This window comes from Nomascus leucogenys, chromosome 7b (assembly GCF_006542625.1).
Source record: "Nomascus leucogenys isolate Asia chromosome 7b, Asia_NLE_v1, whole genome shotgun sequence".
Taxonomy (NCBI): Eukaryota; Metazoa; Chordata; class Mammalia; order Primates; family Hylobatidae; genus Nomascus; species Nomascus leucogenys.
The window spans coordinates 64,473,822-64,493,467 of NC_044387.1; the positions used below are offsets into that span (position 1 = coordinate 64,473,822).

A 19,646-nucleotide genomic window follows, 5' to 3' on the forward strand; every position below is an offset into this window, starting at 1 on the left:
AGTATACAAAATCAGTGCTGAGTATTTGTTAACACTTAAGGAGAATGTACGTTCTAATTTTCATGTTTGATGCTTCAGGAAAAGATTACACCGCACCACCTATCTTCCCCATATATTGATTATTCGTGTTTCTCACTTCCATGGTAGTGTGCACGTTATTTGCTTACCTTTGGCATATAAATTCAGAAGAAATATCATTTAACTCTGTGCCTAAGGAGGGTATTTAGAAATAACTGATGCAGCTAACATGAGAAGGCAAAAAAAAAAAGAAAGAAAAAGAAAAAGATCACACACTAACGTACTTTTTTTTTTTTTTTTTTTTTAACAACAAAAAACAGTGAGACGTCACTTGGGGTAACCATAACGTCGTCAAGGCTGTGGCAACACGCCTCTACGCGGATACGGCAGAAGTTTTGGGGCCAGACACAAGACTTCCAAGTTTGAATGGGCAGCGCAAAACCCAGGCAAGTTTTCCGGTAGTGCCGCCGACCTCTGTCAGGCTCAGAAGACACAGCGAGAACCGTGAGCAGTTACGAAATCCTAAAACATTGAGCTCGCGTCCTGCCAGGCAGCAGACGCACAAACCTACGCCTCCGAGCGGTCCCTGGAGGTCCCGCCCACTCTTGTCTACAGAGCCTGCTGGAGGTCTGGAAGAGGAGGGGCGAAAGGTGAGGAGGGCAGTATGCGCATGCGCACTCAGGACCCAGTCAGTGAGCCAATAAGGAATCTCGCGAGTGTTGAAAGTCGGTGGCGTAGGTCGTCGTCCTGGATGCTGGCGAGATAGATGATATCTGCTAGAGGAAGAGGAGGAGACGGCGAAGCGTTTTCCCAGCCTCAGTCTCTCTTTCGTTTTCCTTTTCCCTTCCCCCAACCCTCCGCCCTTCTCTAAATCAGCCCGCCTTCCTTGACCTCAGTGACCCGTCTGGCCCCGCCCACCCGCGTCGACGTGATTCCCGCCGTGAGGTAAGCGCCGGTGGAACCTAGAGCCCGGCGGAAGAGCAGAACGTTTGGGAGTGCGCAGCTCCTGGGCCCGGCTCAGGCCCGTCGCGGAGGCGGGGCGCGGGGGAGCGCTCCGGTGGGAGTCTCGCTCCTCCACCAGTTTATTGCGACGTAGCATCCAGGCCTAGGCCTCCCGGTCCATCCCCGCCGGACTCGGCCTCTAGCAGCAGCGGGTGACGCAGACGGAACATCATGTCGTCCGCGGCCGAGCCTCCGCCACCCCCGCCTCCCGAGAGCGCGCCTTCCAAGCCCGCAGCCTCGACCGCCAGCGGCGGGAGCAACAGCAGCAACAAAGGCGGCCCCGAGGGCGTCGCGGCGCAGGCGGTTGCGTCTGCGGCCAGCGCTGGTCCCGCAGACGCCGAGATGGAGGTGAGGGCGACTTGCGGCATGGGGAGCGGGTGCAGCGGGGAGGAGGAGCTGGCTCCCTCGCCGGATCGTGGCGATCGGACGCAGAGCCGGGCTTCTCTCTCTGCACCAGACTCAGCTTCACACCCTGTGGATACGAAATGATGCTCTCACTCTTGCTCCCTTGTTCTTAATCTATTCGAGCCAAGCAAAATGGATTTCCGGCTCCTCACATTTAAATTATTTGTCTCTTTCGTGAATCTTGACAAATCTTTGAACGCTCTCAATGAACAGATGTTCTTCGTTACCGTGGCCCAGGGGGACCCATCGTTTTTTTCCCACTAGACTCCCGTAATTCCCTCTCCTACCTCTGAATGTGGCTTTTAGTTTCCACCAAACTTCGGGGAAGGGCGAGGAGATGACCCCTTAGGAGCGGGATGCACGGGCGGGGTGAAGGAGGCATTTAAAAGCAGCGCGTCCGAGGACTTGGGCCTCCTTTTCTTCTTCCCGGTCCTTGCAGGGGCGGTATCTGTTCTGGGCAGAAACAATGGCGAGAGCCGGATGGCCGAGTGCGCAGTGGGGATAAGCGGGGCGCAGCTGCTTCTGTGAAGGGAGAGAAGGCCCCTCCCAGGCACTATTCCACTGGAAGGGAAGCAACCAAGGCAGCAGCAGCTGTCTCGGATCCCCCATCTAATTTAGGGGGGATGAGTAAGTGTAGGAATGAATTAGAGAACCAGGCGCAGTTGATTGGCTCTCAGTCCGGCACTTTTCTCTTTTTGGCCTCTGGCCTTAAGAAAAAAAAAAATTAGTACCATTCGCTGCCGAGACTTCTGGGTTTGGGTTGGCCAGGGATGCTGACAGTACTGAGGGGGCTGGAAAGATGGGGGAAGCTGCCAGGCGGGTAAATTGGATATGCTTCCAGGCTTTGCATCAGTTTTTATTCTTGGCCTTCGACCTGTTTTGAGATATTTTGTAAGTCGGAGCCCAAAGATTTCTGGGATTTTCCTATCCTTAGACAGAATGAAAGTAATACTGCTCCGAAGATGAGTCTTGATGCAGAATCATTACATAGTAAGGAAATGGTAGCGTAATTTACCATTGAGGCTTTTGGCACAGTAGTTATATTTGGGTAGCTGCGGTTAAGTAACATTAATGTTAGTAATCTTTTAAAGAATTTTTAGTGGTGAGGGTAGGTTTAGTGACATAGGAACTCCTGATAGTTCCTGTAGTTTTGAGTGATTAAGATAAGATTACTTTCAAATTAAAATATATATATATTCAGTGTTGCCTTTTTTTCCTTAAGGAAATGGTTCTTTTGGGTTACCAGGGCTCTTTAACTTGGATTCCTGTTCCAAGGCTTAAGGGGTTTGACACAAAGCGATTGTGTGTAAATGTGCAGTTCTCTACAAAAATCTGTTTATGGTTTTCCTCAGCTTCTCAAAAGGATCTACCATCCAAACTTTGGAAAAATGAATGTTTCACCAGAGGTCTTATTAATATCTGAACGCAGAGTAATTTTAAGCCTAAAGCAAGTCAACATTTTTGACTTGAAGTTGCTATTTTAAATGAAAATTGATTTAAAGTTCAAACTTGAGTATAGATATTATCACTACCGTATTAAATTAGTGATATTTTCATTTGCCAGATGGGGAAATTGAGTTCTGCTAGGTAGAACCTGTGATAAAACTCAGATCTGCCTTTAAAAGTGAGCCATTTCCCACCCATCTTGCTCTGCCACGTTCTTACCAAAAAAACCTATTTGGCGGTTCAATTTATTGAATAACAGTTATTTTTACCTTCCTAGTATAGAAATATTAGGAATTTTATTTTTTTATCCATCTTATCACTGACTCATTTTTTTGGTTGACATAGTGTGATTTTTTTTAATCTTTTAAAATGTACCGTCAGTTTCCTGTTTAACAAAATTCAGAATTACTGCAATTCATGATATAAACTAAGTTTGAGCACACATGCCTAATATATATGTCACAACTTAATCTGTTTTGCACTTGGAAAAGGAATATTTTATAAATGACTTTTTCTTGTTTGGAAGTATGATCTAAGGTGTTTTTCTAAAATCACAGAATAAACCCAGCATTCATGAATTTTTTTTGTGTGTCAAAGCTGATTTTCCCAGAAATAGCCTTCCTATGTATTCAGTTACTTTCTTTCTTTTTGCTTGATACTAATAGATCAGTGGAGCACTTCTTTTTTAGTTATCCTTTTGGCAATGTGGAACTCTTCTGTGTTCATCCTCATCTCTGTTGACTAGATTGATTAAATAGCCACCTATATGCCAATAATATGATGTCAAAATGCCTGAAGCACATTTTATTTTTATAGGTTGCATTTCATGGCATTTTGGAATTTTGTAAACTGGACTGGGTAGGTGGCTTTGTCACTTAACATATGGAGACCAGAGATTTATGATGAACATAGGGTCACACAACCGCCAAGGGTCTTAACAATGAAGTTAGACTTGACTTAAGGTCATTTTACCTTTTATTCCAGTACCATACCAGGTCTCCTCCCCACAACTTTTTGGTCACAGATAGTTTTACTATAGCATGTATTGCCTAGCATATATTTGTGCATTACTAATGAAGATTACTTCTGCCAATTTTTTTTAATGGATGAATAGAACTTTGCAGGGTAGAAGTTGTTGATTTTTGTTGCTTGTGACATATGAATGTCAGGATAAATACATTTGCAAGAATAACATTTATTACTAGTTTAGGAATCAGACTGTAGTTAGAGTATTCAATTTAGGCTGCGAGATAAAGTTTTTGTAATATTCCAGAAGATGGAAATCAGGGTGACTAATCCTGATTTCTTTGTAGACATTTGTGTAGTAGCACAGTAGATACTGTAGTTTTATGACAAAAAGGGAACTTTTTCCCACATTTTATACTGTTTAATTTGGTTTCATGGTTATTACAGAAAAAGAGAAACAGATTGGCTTGTATTAAATGTAGTTTTCTTTTAGGATGATGAAGATAATCTTGTGTTCTAATCTTGGCAGCAACCATACAGTTTATATATATGGGTTAAATAGGTTGTTATCTCCATAGTATCTAATATCATTTTATCAGTTTTTCTGTTAGCTTAGATGACAACAGTTTAAGTTTCTAGGAAGTTTGGGGTGAGAATATATTATTTAAGATGTGTTTTGGTCAGAAATTGGTCTATAATGGTATGTTTACTATTTTTGAAGACCAATTCTATTTAATTTTTTCTTTCTACCAGGAAGTATTTGATGATGCGTCACCTGGAAAGCAAAAAGAAATCCAAGAACCGGATCCTACCTATGAAGAAAAAATGGTATGTTCTAGGCTTATGAATAGAGTCTATAAGGAAAACTTTTTATTAGGTGATTAAATGTACTAAACATCTATCTTAGTCCATTTTGTGTTAGAACAATACCACAGACTGGGTAATTTATAAAGAAACGAAATTTATTTCTTAGAGTTCTGGAGGCTGGGAAGTCCAAGATCAAGGCCAGCATTTGCCGAGGGCCTTCTTGCAGTGTCATTGTATGGAGGAAGGCCAAGAGAAGAGAGCAAGACAGGACTGAACTTTCTTTTATAACAAGCCCACTGGTGATAACCTCCTCCTGAGATAATGACAGTAATCTTTAACTAATCACTTCTTATTAGGCCCTACCTCCCAACACTGTTGCATTGGGGATTAAATTACAACATGGGAGATTTGGAGGGGGACACAGTCAAACCATAGCAATGTCTGTTTAATTTTTATAATTATGGCACAGATATCCATTTGAAATATGTGTAATATGGAATACTATAACTTCCATATCTTTTGTGTCTGTGTAAACCAAATGGAAGTATTATATGAATTAACATAATATGATGTCATTATCTAGTTAACAACACCTTTAAAAATTTAACCTTGGAAGTGAGGTGAAGACCAGAATAGTTACTCAGTGTGTTTATTCTGCACCTGGCTAGCATTGTACTCTGCTAGTTACCAAAAAAACAAATATGCTCCTTGTTCACAGCATTTTTATTATTATAGATGGGATCTTTACAAAAAGAACATGACATTATATTGGAGTCATTCAAGTCCCAGTTCACGTTCCATATCTTCTAAGAAACTTCTCAAAACTATGACTTGACTTAAACAGTACCTACACAGAACTTTAAATTTAAATTCAGTTTTAATAATAGTAATAGTGGCTAACAGTGAATGTTTACTCCGTTTCTGGCCCTGTTATGAATGCTTTATGTGGATTAAACTCATTTAATTGTATTGAAATCTCAAAAAGTTAAAATAACAATGTATTAAGAATACCACTACACGGTGTGCTCCTGTAGGGTAAGAACAGTGTCTTAATCTTTCTTTCTGTCTTCAGTACCCAGAACAGTATCTGGCACATAGCAGATCTTACATATTTTTTAAAATACTTTTTTCTTGTCCTTTGACTTTCTCTTCCAAATCAGTAAATATTTTTGAATCTCTTAAATAGCTTCAAAATCTTAAAATTATGGTATGTATTTTATGTCCATGTATAATGTGCACGATACATATAACACTATGTAAATTATAAATGATTTATCTTTAGGTTTGATTTGTTACATATTTTACATATGTGTATATGTAACTCACCTTTTTTGCTATCAAACTTAGAGAAAAAATAGATTTCCCACTCTGTTTTTTTAAAGTGAATACTACTTTGAATACAGTCTACATATTTTAATACTGCTTTAACCCTGTATAGCTTAGATTCTGACACACTCTGCCGGTGAATCTAATTGCCAATTCTGAGGCTTAGTTTTAGTTTCTTGATTTGTGCTTAACATTGTTGACCTTCCTCAAAAATCTTGACTTGCCTTGAAAGACATTTTTTCCCTTGATAATATCCTCTTTGCTTTTTTATTCCTTTGTCCTTCCTTACTAAAATTTGAACATTTCTTCCTAGACAGTTTGATTCTTACTGGTTTTTACCTGGTATCTTTAAACTGAATATTTTCAAATACTTAATTTAACCTGTAGCCCAGAAGCCTGTAATCAGTATTTTCATTTACTTTAAAATCCTATTCATACCTCTTATTTGAGAATATCCAAAACTGAATTCATAATTTTTACTTAACATACCTTAATGTTACCTCAATGAACGAAAGTTCCTCTTCAGGTGTACTCAAGATGTTCATGACAGTATTGCATACTTTTTAACAGTAAGTTTACTTACGAGTTTATTCTCTTTTCCATATCACCTTAGTTCAGTATTTTTCTATTATTGCATGGATTATTTTGTGCTTCTGTATTTGCCTCTTTTCTTATGATCTGGCCCCTTCCAAGTTTCTTAACATTTTTGCAAAGTATTATTTATGACACAAATTTGACTGTGAAATGGAGGTTTTTCAGTGGCTCTCTACAATGCTTTTCATTTTCTTAGTGGCCTTTATTGGAATTCTTTTGTTTCTTCCAGGTTTTTCAGTCTCCCAGCATTATTTCCTTTTTTGACATCATGATCTTCACCTGTACAGTTTTCTTCTGAGCAAGCTCCCTTGTCATCTGCTAGTTCCTAACCATAGATAAGTTCACTATCCACTCCTCATTCTTGAACACAGAATGCTGTGTACTACTTCAGAAAACTAAATACTAGTGCTGATTAGTGCCAGTATAAGTTTATGGTTTTTATTTTCTTGGACCTTAAGTATTTATTGCCTATCAGTCTCATTTAGCCATTCTAAAATGTGCCCACTCTGATCAATCCTTCTCCATTTCTACCATGCCCTTATTTTCAGTCTTCCTCCACAAAGAGTTTCAGGCCTGTCTTTATTTTCTTTCTCTTTTCAAACATATGAAGCTAGTCCAAAGCTATTCACTTTAATTTCCATTTGATTTTATAATTGATTTCTTTCAGGTTCCTAATCATACTCTCTTGTTTTTGCTTTTTAGGTTCTGTTAGTTTTTCTTCCTCAAGACCGTAAAGTTTTAACCTTTTCATTCTCTCAAGCAGTTTATCTTGATTCCAAACATAATTACAATAATTATTTTTTCAGTCCAAACATCTTGTACATGTGTGCTCTTGGCTTTTGTTTCATTATCTATAAATTAAGAAATGTAATTATGTAAAATGTGCATTCACGTATGTATCTTGTTCAGTACTTTAAAAACAGTCTGTAATCTTGGAAAACATAAATAACGGAGGCTTGTCATCTATAGGACATTACTGAGGTTCTAGCATGTTCACAGTCTTGTTAACTGTGCAGATTCATTTGCTGCTATGACTGTCATTTGTGACTCAATGAAACACTAACCATGTGCCTTCCTAATAGCAAATTGGGCTTAGTTTTTACATTGGTGTGACCTTAAAAAATGATTGTGTTCCTTTTAAAAATACATAGTTGTTACAACATTATGGCATTTGGATACTTCTTGTGTTTGCTAGGTAAAATGTCTTTTTGTAATTCATTCCCAAACTGACATTTTAAACATTTACAGACAGAGATGTTGAGTATTTGGTTTCCCTGTTTATTGAGCTTTTCTTGTCTTGCTTCTCCTTTGTTTCATCAAACTATTACTGTTTCTGTATAAAGGCTGCCTAATGGCTCCCAATTTCATTATTTTTATGAAAATTTGTCTCCAAGGCTCTTAAGTTTTTTTTTGCCCAAGTAAATTTCTTCCATTCTCTCGGTATTATAATAGGGAACATTCAAAGGGGCAGATGGCAGATACGAAAGGAAGGAATAGTATCAATCCCAATACCGTTTTAAAATTTGTCACAGCCTAACTATTGAATGACCAATGCATTTTTTCCAGCTTCTGAATAAATTCACTTGTATTGCACTGTGCTTAATATTTTAAAAATTGTTCCGATCAACTATATTGAAGTATAATTGACATAAAATAATTTTAAGTTTGTAATTCAATGAGTTTTAGCAAATATTTATTTAAATACCGTCACAATCATGATGCAGAGTAGTTCCATCATCCCCAGAAAGTTTACTCCTGCTCCTTTCTAATCAGTTCTTGCTCCCACCTCCTTGCCACTTCTGATCTGCTTTCTGTCACTAGTTAGCATTTCATTTAAGTGGAGTCATACAGCATGTAGTCTTGTGTTTGACTTCTTTCACTTTGCGTAGTGCTTTTGAAACTCATCCATGTTGTTGCATTTGTCTGTAGTTTTTTTTTTTTTTTTTTTTTTTGCTGAGTTCATTGTATGGAGGCCTGCTGAAACTTTCATTTCAGAAGTTTTAATTGATACTCTAATAAAATGTATCTTAAATTTTTTTTTTCAGCAAACTGATCGGGCAAATAGATTCGAGTATTTATTAAAGCAGACAGAACTGTTTGCACATTTCATTCAACCTGCTGCTCAGAAGACTCCAACTTCACCTCTGAAGATGAAACCAGGGCGCCCACGAATAAAAAAAGATGAGAAGCAGAACTTACTATCCGTTGGCGAGTGAGTAATAGTTTAAACTTCATTGTTCAACCAAACTTATTTTTGATAGTCTTCAGTAGAAGCATAAAATCACTATGATAAATAACTTAAAAAATTATTTTAGTGCCATTATTTATTTGGCCCTGTTTGGCTTGGCATGATTTTGCCATAAATGTTTAAGTATATAAAAATACGCATAATGGTTAGAGCACAGTGGCTCTTGCCTGTAATCCCAGCATTTTGGGATGCCAAGGTGGGAGGATTGCTTGAGTCCGGGAGTATCAGAGCAGCCTGGGCAACGTAGGGAGATCCCATCTCAACAACAACAACAAAAAAAACTGTGTAACGCCTTATTTTGTGTAGCATTATATAGTTTATGAATTGTAACAATCATGTTGAGTATGGAATTTAGATGTCACGTCATTCCTCAGAGAGGAAACAAATGCAGAGGTTAAGTGGCTTGTTTAACATCACATTTTAGAATGATCCAGAGTTGAATCTGAATCTGACTTGAGTGTGCTGTAGGCTCCTCCATCACATACAGATGTTCACGGTATTTTATCTGAAGTGTGGTGTGTGGGATATTGTGGTGACTTACATCACAGCAGCTTGTTTAAAATTTTTGTTGCATACTTAGTCGTTTTTATATAAATTGAAGTGTCAAAATGTATGCCGTCGTTTGGTGGTGGTTGAAAATAATTCTTACATGTTGAATTTGGAAATTCTCTAGAATTTTCATTCTGGTTGGATAAATAAGATGTTTGATTAATAATAGTAGATTTAGGGCAGTCTTGGCTCCCTGAAATGGCTTTTTGTAATTCCCAAAGTGAAAACTGTGATTAGTAATTAAAATACAAAAGATTGTTTAAAAGAAGAAGTATCAACAAGGTTAAATTCACTACACAGTTTGTTGAAAGAGGGAAGTATGATCTTCATCTTGAAGGGGTTATCGTTGTAGGCATAATACCTTTTATTTGGGGTATTCCACTCATTCAATATATCTTATTTCTCATCCATTGTGACCAAAGCTCTATTTTAATACTTACGAAACTTTGAAAGGGACAATTTTGCCCTTCAGCTGTATTTAAAATATTTCAGACTTCAGAAGTTTGCATTAGTGTCATGGCATGAAACTGGAAATTACTGTACTGAATATTGTTATGGGATAGTCAGTATGGTGTCTCGAAAAGGAACACTTCTGTTATTCTTTTCTATTTTATTATTATCCTAATTTATCTTTTTTATAAGATAAAAAAGATTCTATTGGAAATAGTAATAATAAATTGTTAGGCTTGATGTATTAAATAGTGTTATTAGGGAAAAGAGTCGTAGTTAACAGATTTCTTTACTCCTCAAACCATCTTAAATGGGAAGCTAATTTACCTAAAGTAATGAGGGTGATAGTATTGTCTTTGAGTATCAGGAATACATTTTTTTAAATCTTCTTTGTTTGTTTGTTTTTATTGAGACAGCGTCTTGCTCTGTGGCCCAGGCTGGAGTGCAGTGGTGTGATCTCGGTTCACTGCAAGTTCTGCCTCTGGGGTTCAAGTGATTCTTGTACCTCAGCTGGGATTACAGGCTCACGCCACCATGCCCAGCTCCTTTTTGTATTTTTAGTAGAGATGGGGTTTCAACATGTTGGCCAGGCTAGTCTCGAACTTCTGACCTCAAGTGATCCACCCACCTCAGCCTCCTAAAGTGTTGGGATTACAGGCTTGAGCCACCGTGCCTGGCCAGGAATATGTTGTTTGTTTTTTTAGTCATTCACGATTATATTTAATTTTTAACAATAAATGACATCTCAGCTTTTAAGTTTTACAACTGTAATAATCAAACATTTTGAGAGGACTATAAAGGATATTTTATAAAAATAATTTAAAATTATCTCCCAATTTATGGAGAATAAATTGGGGATGGAAGTAGATCTTTGTACTCAATTTCATAGGCTCAGAATGCAGAGAAGTACGAGGAATAACAGACTAGGATGTACTAATTATGATTAGAAGCATATATAACAAACAAGAAGGCCCTTGAATTTCTGAGGAATGCTTCTATCTTGGAAGGCCACTTATCCTTTTACCAAGCATGTGGTTTTGGTAGAAATGAAGTTACAAATTAGATTCAGTGGTCTCAATAGAGGCATAATGTGCCTTTTTCTAAAGAAGATGAAAATATTTGTTGAAAGTGTCAGAATTGGGGAGTAAGTATTAATAGTTTTACTGAACCGAGCCCTTTAGAGATTAATTGGCAGTATTAAAGCTTGAGAAAATCAGTTTTTAAGGGGTTATATCTGATTCTCTTAGGATGTAGAATTTGGATGTGTATTTAAAATTTTTTTTGATGAATCTGTGGTCACTGCTTAAGTTTCTGAGTCCTTATGCTGCAGCTTTTGCTCGGAGTTACAATTCTAAACGTGGTTTCTAGAACTTTTTTTCCCTTGGCAAAAAGATTTTTAAAAAGGTACACTTTAAAATTCAAATAATGAGATTTTCTGACTACATAGTTCTTGAAATTTGACTGTCATATTTGAGTTTATTGGGTTCTGGTTAATGTATAGTACCGCTGTATTTTAATAACTAATATATATTTTAAATAATTATTTAAAACATTGCAAATTTAAATTTACTCATATTTTCTACTGTCCACTGGTTGATGCCTGTTAAAAATTTAATTTTGTGGAATCTTGGTCAGCCACTTGACTATGATGTTTAAACAGTAGCTGATAATTAAAGCCAAAACTCAAATCAGGTTATTTTATTTTCATCTTAACAGTTACCGACACCGTAGAACAGAGCAAGAGGAGGATGAAGAGCTATTAACAGAAAGCTCCAAAGCAACCAATGTTTGCACTCGATTTGAAGACTCTCCGTCATGTATGTTAAACACTTGATTTTTTTTAAAAAAAAAGCCCTTTGAGACCTCCTTTGGTTAATGTTTTGGATTTGTGTTGGCTACTATTTGTGAAGTAAATTTTTAGTAATCTTAGATATTTATTGGTTGTGAAATAAACTTCAGATTTTGATGGAGGTGAGAGCATATTATAGTATAGTAGTGCTGTATTTCAAAGTTATATAAAATGTCATTGTGTTTGTTATTGTCCTGAAGTATATATAAAACTAGGGACCGTTTTGCTTTATATTTGTCCCACATAAGAAAACTAATTTATTTAAAAAAAGGTACTTCATGAACATATTTGCTTACTTATCTTGTGATGTTTTTATATTAATTTGTTTTAATTTTTTGTGAAATGTATTTGTTTATTGGTTAGCTTTTATCCTCAAGTGTTTTTCAAAAGGAGCTGGGGGCTACACTGTGTACATATTGAAAAAGAAAAATCAGGTGACTGTTATGTGTATTTGGTAATTATTCTGGGGAGCAAAATAAGTAGTATATCCTGAAAGAGTGCATTGGAATGTATAAGATATATTGGACAAGTAACTTAGGAATTTCCTATTTCTTTTTTTTTTACTAGAAAGAAAATAAAATCCCCAGATAACCTGTATCTGGTCTTTATGAAAGCTGAAAATACTTGGTTAGGAACACTTGGTTTGTCATTAAAAAGACAAGAGGCCAAAGAGTCTCTCAGACCAGTATATGAGTAATGTAAGAACTGAGTTGTTGGAGTGGGTACTCTGTTCCCCGCAGTCATATTTCCCGCACTTGGTTATCTTCCATGTCCAGCTTTTCCACTTCAGACCACCGCAGCTACCTCTAGTATTTCGGAACTTGCAGAGTTCCTATTCTTCAAGAATCCCTTAGTAATGAAAATAAAGTCAGTAGATATGTGTAGGCCCAGATGAAGAGATTGCCTTGTATTTCTTGTCTTAAAATGCGTATTGTGCGTTTCTTTTGTTCTTAGATGTAAAATGGGGTAAACTGAGAGATTATCAGGTCCGAGGATTAAACTGGCTCATTTCTTTGTATGAGAATGGCATCAATGGTATCCTTGCAGATGAAATGGTATGTGTTGGTAGTTTTTTTGAAGGGTATGTTTTGTATTTAAAATACCTTATACATTGATAAAAGTTTCTTACAGTCTACAGCTGTTAGCAAATGGATCGTCTCAGAAACTAGTATAAGCAGCTTGCCTTAGTTGCATAAGTGTGATCTGTATTTTGTGAGAAATTTCCATCTATGAAAATATAATAAATTTAAAAACAATACATTTGAGAAACATGTTTTTGGATGACTTTTATAGTACAATGATTTATTTGCTTCCAGTTTTGTAAAACAAAAGTGAGGTCATTAGTTGTTTATAACCGATAAATATTTTTTCCAGGTGGTAGCTTGTACAATTCTTGGAAAACATTTGTCTTTTGTTAACTACTAGTTATGTAATGAATGTTTAAAAAAGTTTCCTTATTGCTATAGTGCTAAAACGTTTAATTGGTTGGAGAAAGTGTGAAGTCAAAAGAATTGTGTTTCAATGCTAGCTCTGCTAGATGGCTTTGGGAATGTCACTTAAACGGGGCCTTATGCGGGTGATAATAATACCTCCTTTAGAGACTTGTGAAAATTATATGACATAACACTTACAAACTTTGATATATGTTAAGTTTTTGCCATTTATTAACTGTTATAAATATGTAGCATTTCTTTTGAACATTTCTATATGTTGGGAGGTATAATTGTGAAATAATATTTTTGTTTTTCACTGCTTCATGGTGATTTTGAAATCTTTCAGGGCCTAGGAAAGACTCTTCAAACAATTTCTCTTCTTGGGTACATGAAACATTATAGAAACATTCCTGGTCCTCATATGGTTTTGGTTCCTAAGTCTACATTACACAACTGGATGAGTGAATTCAAGAGATGGGTACCAACGCTTAGATCTGTTTGTTTGATAGGAGATAAAGAACAAAGAGTAAGTTTCTAGTATTTCATTACATTTTTGATGCTACAATAATTTGAATTCAGGCTTGGGTATGGGTATAGCTGGAAGAAGGATAAAAGGGACGAGATCTTCGCAAATATTAGTATTTACAAATGTAGCATTGTCTTGGTGGATAAAAAACAGCACTTTGGGAGGCCAAGGCGGGTGGATCATGAGGTCAGGAGATCGAGACCATCCTGGCTAACACAGTGAAACCCCATTTCTACTAAAAACTCAAAAAATTAGCTGGGTGTGGTAGCACGCATGGCCTGTAGTCCCAGCAACTTGGTAGGCTGAGGCAGGAGAATCGCTGGAATCTGGGAGGTGGAGGTTGCAGTGAGCCGAGATGGAACCACTGCACTCCAGCCTGGGCAACAAAGCAAGACCATCTCAAAAAAAAAAAAAAATCATACTAGGAAGAAGACATTAGAAACGGTAGAAAGCTGTAAGACTATAGTTTGTTTCTGTCGCTTTTGGGAGTGGTGGTATAAAATCAGTGGTTGTGCTCTCATTAGAAGTTATTTTCTCAGTTTTAAAAGATATTTTGAAATGTGAGTTGGTTGGAAATTTAAGGAGCCACATTTTTAGATGAATGTGTGTAGTGATAATAGTCACAGAATTACAGTTTTTAAAGATGGGTTGAGTCATATATAGTAATTTGGTGATTTATTATGATATCTAACAAAATAAGTTAAAATTTCGATCAGTTGACAACATCCTTGTGGGAAGAAGAGATGGAAATAATGACATTAGTATATAAAGCTCAGATTTGGAAATTTATTCAGACTACTGAATAGCTGTGTACTTGTTTTTTACTTCCTCTTCATTTACCTGTGAGTGATAAGTCTGTATTTTTTTCTCTCCCTTTCTAGTTATGTTGGATATTTTAAGTTATCAATTTTTGTTTGTTTGGGAGCCCAAAGAGTGGTAATTACTTAACCACTCTTTGCTTCAGTTTCCTTACCTTTAAAATAATACTATTAGGAATGTGTTAATACATTTATAAACCTGAAAGAAATACAAATGCCTACTACTGCTAACTATCTTTCCACCCTCTTCCTTTCTTTATGTTAAACCTCCCTCTTTTTTGTCTAAACCTTTGAGGTTTAGACAAAATTTCCCGATCTAGTGGAATTGCAGAAAGACATTTTAAGTGTCTATTGAATTTTGCACTGTGAACTTTGTCAGTTTTTTTTTTTGTTTGTTTTGTTTTTTTTGAGACGGAGTCTTGCTCTGTTACCAGGAGTTCAGTGGTGTGATCTCAGCTCACTGCAACCTCCTGCCTCAGCCTCCCGGGTAGCTGGGACTACAGGCACCCGCCACCACCCCTGTAATTTTAGTAGCGATGGGGTTTCACCATGTTGGCCAGGATGGTGTCTTGATCTCTTGACCTCGTGATCCGCCCGCCTTGGCCTCCCAAAGTGTTGGGATTACAGGCGTGAGCCACTGCCTCTGGCCTACATTTTGCATTTCTTTTTTTTTTTTTTTGAGACAGAGTCTTGCTCTGTCACCCAGGCTGGAGTGCAGTGGTGCAATCTCGGCTCACTGCAAGCTCCGCCTCCCGGGTTCACGCTATTCTCCTGCCTCAGCCTCTCCGAGTAGCAGGGACTACAGGCGCCTGCCACCACGCCCGGCTAATTTTTTTGTATTTTTAGTAGAGACGGGGTTTCACCATGGTCTCGATCTCCTGACCTCGTGATCCGCCGGCCTCGGCCTCCCAAAGTGCTGGGATTACAAGCGTGAGCCACCACGCCCGGCCAACTTTGTTAGTTTTTTAAAACTTCATGGTTCTGACATTTAAATGATTAATGACGTTACTTTAGTGTTAGGAAAGCTGGTTCTAAACGTTTGCATAATATAGCTAGCTACTCTACTCCTTTTTAGTATTCCCACCTCCTTTTATATACTAGATTACTTGTCATCAGTAAATGTAATGCGTAGTTTATTTCTGCGTGATGTAATTTTTTTCTCTTGTTACACAGGCTGCTTTTGTCAGAGACGTTTTATTACCAGGAGAATGGGATGTATGTGTAACATCTTATGAAATGCTTATTAAAGAGAAGTCTGTGTTCAAAAAATTTAATTGGAGATACTTAGTAATAGATGAAGCTCACAGGATCAAAAATGAAAAATCTAAGGTAATTTGATACTTAGATGTGAAAAGCCTTCATGTAAGAATTTGATTAAAGTACAGATTTTTCTTTTCTTTTAACTTTAAGTTACGAGATACATGTGCAGGTTTGTTAACATAGGTATGCATGTGCCATGGTGGTTTGCTGCACCTAGCAACCCATCATCTAGGTTTTAAGCCCCGCATGCATTAGGTATTTGTCCTAATGCTGTCCCTCTGCTTTCTCCCCACCCCCCGACAGGTCCTGGCATGTGATGTTCCCCTCCCTGTGTCCATGTGTTCTCATTGTTCAGCTCCCACTTATGAGTGAGAACATGCAGTGTTTGGTTTTCTGTTCCTGTGTTAGTTTACTGAGAATGATGGCTTCCAGCTTCATCCATGTCCTTGCAGAGGATATAAACTCATTCTCTTTTATGGCTGCATATTATTCCCTGATGTATACGTGCCATATTTTCTTTATCCAGTCTATCATTGATGGACATTTGGGTTGGTTCCAGGTCTTTGCTGTTGTAAATAATGCAATATGCAGAATATTCTAATGGTGTATTTGGTTCTTTTCTTTCAGTTGTCAGAAATAGTGAGGGAATTCAAGACTACAAATAGACTATTGTTAACTGGAACACCTCTGCAGAACAACTTGCATGAGCTGTGGTCACTTCTTAACTTTCTGTTGCCAGATGTGTTTAATTCAGCAGATGTAAGTATTTCCTGGTGCTTTCTGGTTAATAATAATATTTTGCTTAATGCTATATATTTTTGTAATAAAAGTGGCCTGCCTTTTAGCATGGCTTGAGATTATTATTAATTTTTTATGCTTTTATTTACATAGTTAGCCTGGTGTTATCTCCTAGGTTGTCTCTGTATAATGGGAATTTACTTTTGTGCCTTTGGTTTCAATCTTACTTCATTATTACTATTTTTTTTTTTTTTTTGAGACATAGTCTCACTCTGTCACCTGTGCTAAAGAGCATTGGTGTGATCTTGGCTCACTGCAACCTCCACCTCCGGAATTCAGGTGATTCCTGTGCCTCAGCCTTCCGAATAGCTGAGATCACAGGTGTGTGCCACCACACCTGGCTAGTTTCTGTATTTTTTTGTAGAGATGAGGTTTTGCCATGTTGTCCAGGCTGGTCTCAAGCTCCTAGCCTCAAGCGATCTGCCTGCCTCAGCCTCCCAAAGTGCTGGGATTACAGGCATGAGCCACCACGCCAGGCCTCAGTCTACTTTAAATCATTGTTTTCTCTATCTGAAATGGCATAAATTGTCACTCCTATTTGGTACGTCATGTTGGCCTTTGTTTCAGTGGCTCTAGGTTGACTGGTTATGTTTTTAAGGTGCTGCTCAAGGTATTCCTGAAGTGATTTGTATACCTCACATTGCTTATGTTGTAAGTCCCAAGGATGACTGTCAAATTTAGTGAAATCTGTCTGGCTTTTCTTATAGTCTAACAAACAAATAGAACCTTATCTTTATGGATTATTTATAGTCATAGAAATGATAGTAATGGTTAATTAGCTATTTGAACTGTTAATACTAATATAATAACTATGTCAAGAGTTTGTGCTATTAGAAATTGCAGTTTTTTTTTCCTGGACCAGCATTTATTTTTGAAGCTTTGTTTGCATAGCTGGCGTCTCGTGTGTATTGGAGGGATTTGAAGAGCTCCACGTTAGTATATTTTTGTACAATTAAGTTATAAAAAGGTATTAATTAATTTTGTTTTTTTCTGTTGAAGATTATTTGGAAAGAATAGAGATTTTGTATTGTAAAAAGATATTTAATCAGACTCCAAAAGCAATTTTAGCTTCGATTTTATGTATTTTGATGTTTGTGAGATAATTCCTTTTTCTCACTACGTTGACACTTTCATTTACTTTAAAGCAGTGTGAATTCTAAGATAATGTTTACTCAAAAACAAAGCACATATATAATACATATGTTCAAGAGATGAGGTTAGGGAAACTGCCCTTGTTGAAATCCTAATCAAATTTTGATGAAATGCTGGTAATTTCAATTTCATTTAGTAAGTTTGATTAAAATTGACATTGTTCGTAAACTTGTATTTGAGTAGTGTGAATGGTCTCAGAGAACAAACTATAAAATGTTTTAATTTTCAAGCTTTTATGAAACTTAAAAGATATTTTTCAAGAATATTAATTTTCTAATTCTATAGAACTTGCTTTCCAACTTTTTACTGTGAAACTTGTTATTTTGATGTTTTTGAGAAGAATGTTTAGAAGGTAGTGTGATTTCTGAACTACCTGTTTTAAAATTAGTGACAATGACACATGAAAACCAGGATTGGACTAAGTGATTTTTTTTTTTTTGTGGGTTACAATTCAAATTACTAATTCTAGAAATCATTTTTATATCTGGTATTATAGGGTATTTGTTAATATTATCTCTGATCTGAGTATATTTTTTGTTTGTTTATCTAGGACTTTGATTCCTGGTTTGATACAAACAACTGCCTTGGGGATCAAAAACTAGTTGAGAGGCTTCATATGGTAAGTATTTTGGAGTAGTGTTAAAGCATATTTATGATGGGAAAAAGGATAAAGGTTTAAATTAGTAGATTATTTTCCTGTCAATAAAAAGCACAATGGCTTAAGAATCAGATCTGCTTGAATTCTGACACTTAACTCTTACATCTTACAATCAATGTAGGGGGTGATGTGTGGTTGTTTCAGTGTTAGAACCTAGAATGGAATCCTGACTTAAGGGAGAAAGTATTCTCTTACAGTTATACAAAATACAGTGGGGGAAAGAAGAATTGCATAATAATTAATATAGACAAGTTTTTGTTGTTGTTTTTGAGACAGTCTCACTCTGTCGTCCAGGCTGGAGTGCAGTGGCATGATCTTGGCTCACTGAAACCTCTGCCTCCCAGGCTCAAGCAGTCTCTCCCCATTCAGTGTCTAGAGTAGCTGGGGCTACAGGCACTGGCCACTATGCCCAGCTAATTTTTGTATTTTTTGTAGAGACAGTGTTTCACCATGTTGCCCAGGCTGATCTCGAACTTCTGAACTCAAGTTATCAACCTGCCTGCCTTGGCCTTTGAAAGTGTTGGGATTATAGGCATGAGCCACCACGCCCGGCCTTAATAGACAAGTTTTTAAAGCTTAGTTCAATTTACATTCCATGGAAGAATCTAACAGGTTCACTTTTGAAAGGGCTAAAGATCCATCTGTTTTTTCTTGAATCTAGTGACGTCGTGTATAAGCAACTGCTAATATTGCATTATGAGCAGAGTTGGTATGTTTTTGCTTTGCTGTATAGCTTTGTTTCTACATACAGCTTCCTGTGACGGTTCACAAGTAAAAGTTGGTAGGTAGAGAAACTTCTCCAACAGACCCCAGATTAAAATACCCTGCTCAGCAGGTTAAAGCAGGAGCTTGTAAGAATGTTATGTTATATAAAGCCCTTAATGACCTAACTCAGGAATTCTCAGCCTTTTCTGACATTTTGGTCTGGGTATATCTTTGAGAGAGGGGTAAGGAGAGAGGGGAGAATGTGATTGTCCTGTGTATTGTAGAATGTTTAATAGCATCCCTGATACTTCTACTCACTAGATGGCAGTAGTAACATTCCTCCAGTTGTGACAACCAAAAATTTCTCTAGACATTGCAGGTGTCCCCTGGGGAACAAAATTGTGCCCCTCCATGACCTAACCTTTTTAACATTCTTTGGCATCTGTTTTATTTCATATATTGAGCTTTAATTTCATAGATTGCTGACCCCACTGTCAGTTTTCTGTAAACATTGTGGTAATTCTAATCTATTTTTGCTTATCGTTTTTGTTACATCTAGAATCCTTTTTCCTGGTCTCTTTACTAATACCTAGTCCAAGACTCAGCGACATCACCTCCACTGAACCAGCCAGGCTG

At 37.2% G+C, this 19,646-nt stretch overlaps 1 protein-coding gene across 1 annotated transcript in view; it reads left to right on the top strand.

The window, feature by feature from the left end:
* The first annotated feature begins 709 nt into the window (after nucleotides 1-709).
* Nucleotides 710-19,646, top strand: part of SMARCA5 (SWI/SNF related, matrix associated, actin dependent regulator of chromatin, subfamily a, member 5) — a 41,879-nt gene continuing 22,942 nt past the window's right edge. The window contains exons 1-9 of the mRNA XM_003257759.4: nucleotides 710-1,368; nucleotides 4,591-4,665; nucleotides 8,610-8,776; nucleotides 11,528-11,628; nucleotides 12,615-12,715; nucleotides 13,440-13,619; nucleotides 15,611-15,766; nucleotides 16,325-16,456; nucleotides 18,198-18,266. Of these exons, the coding sequence (XP_003257807.1) occupies nucleotides 1,192-1,368; nucleotides 4,591-4,665; nucleotides 8,610-8,776; nucleotides 11,528-11,628; nucleotides 12,615-12,715; nucleotides 13,440-13,619; nucleotides 15,611-15,766; nucleotides 16,325-16,456; nucleotides 18,198-18,266 (1,158 nt within the window). The 5' untranslated portion in view covers nucleotides 710-1,191. The remainder of the gene's footprint in view (nucleotides 1,369-4,590; nucleotides 4,666-8,609; nucleotides 8,777-11,527; nucleotides 11,629-12,614; nucleotides 12,716-13,439; nucleotides 13,620-15,610; nucleotides 15,767-16,324; nucleotides 16,457-18,197; nucleotides 18,267-19,646) is intronic.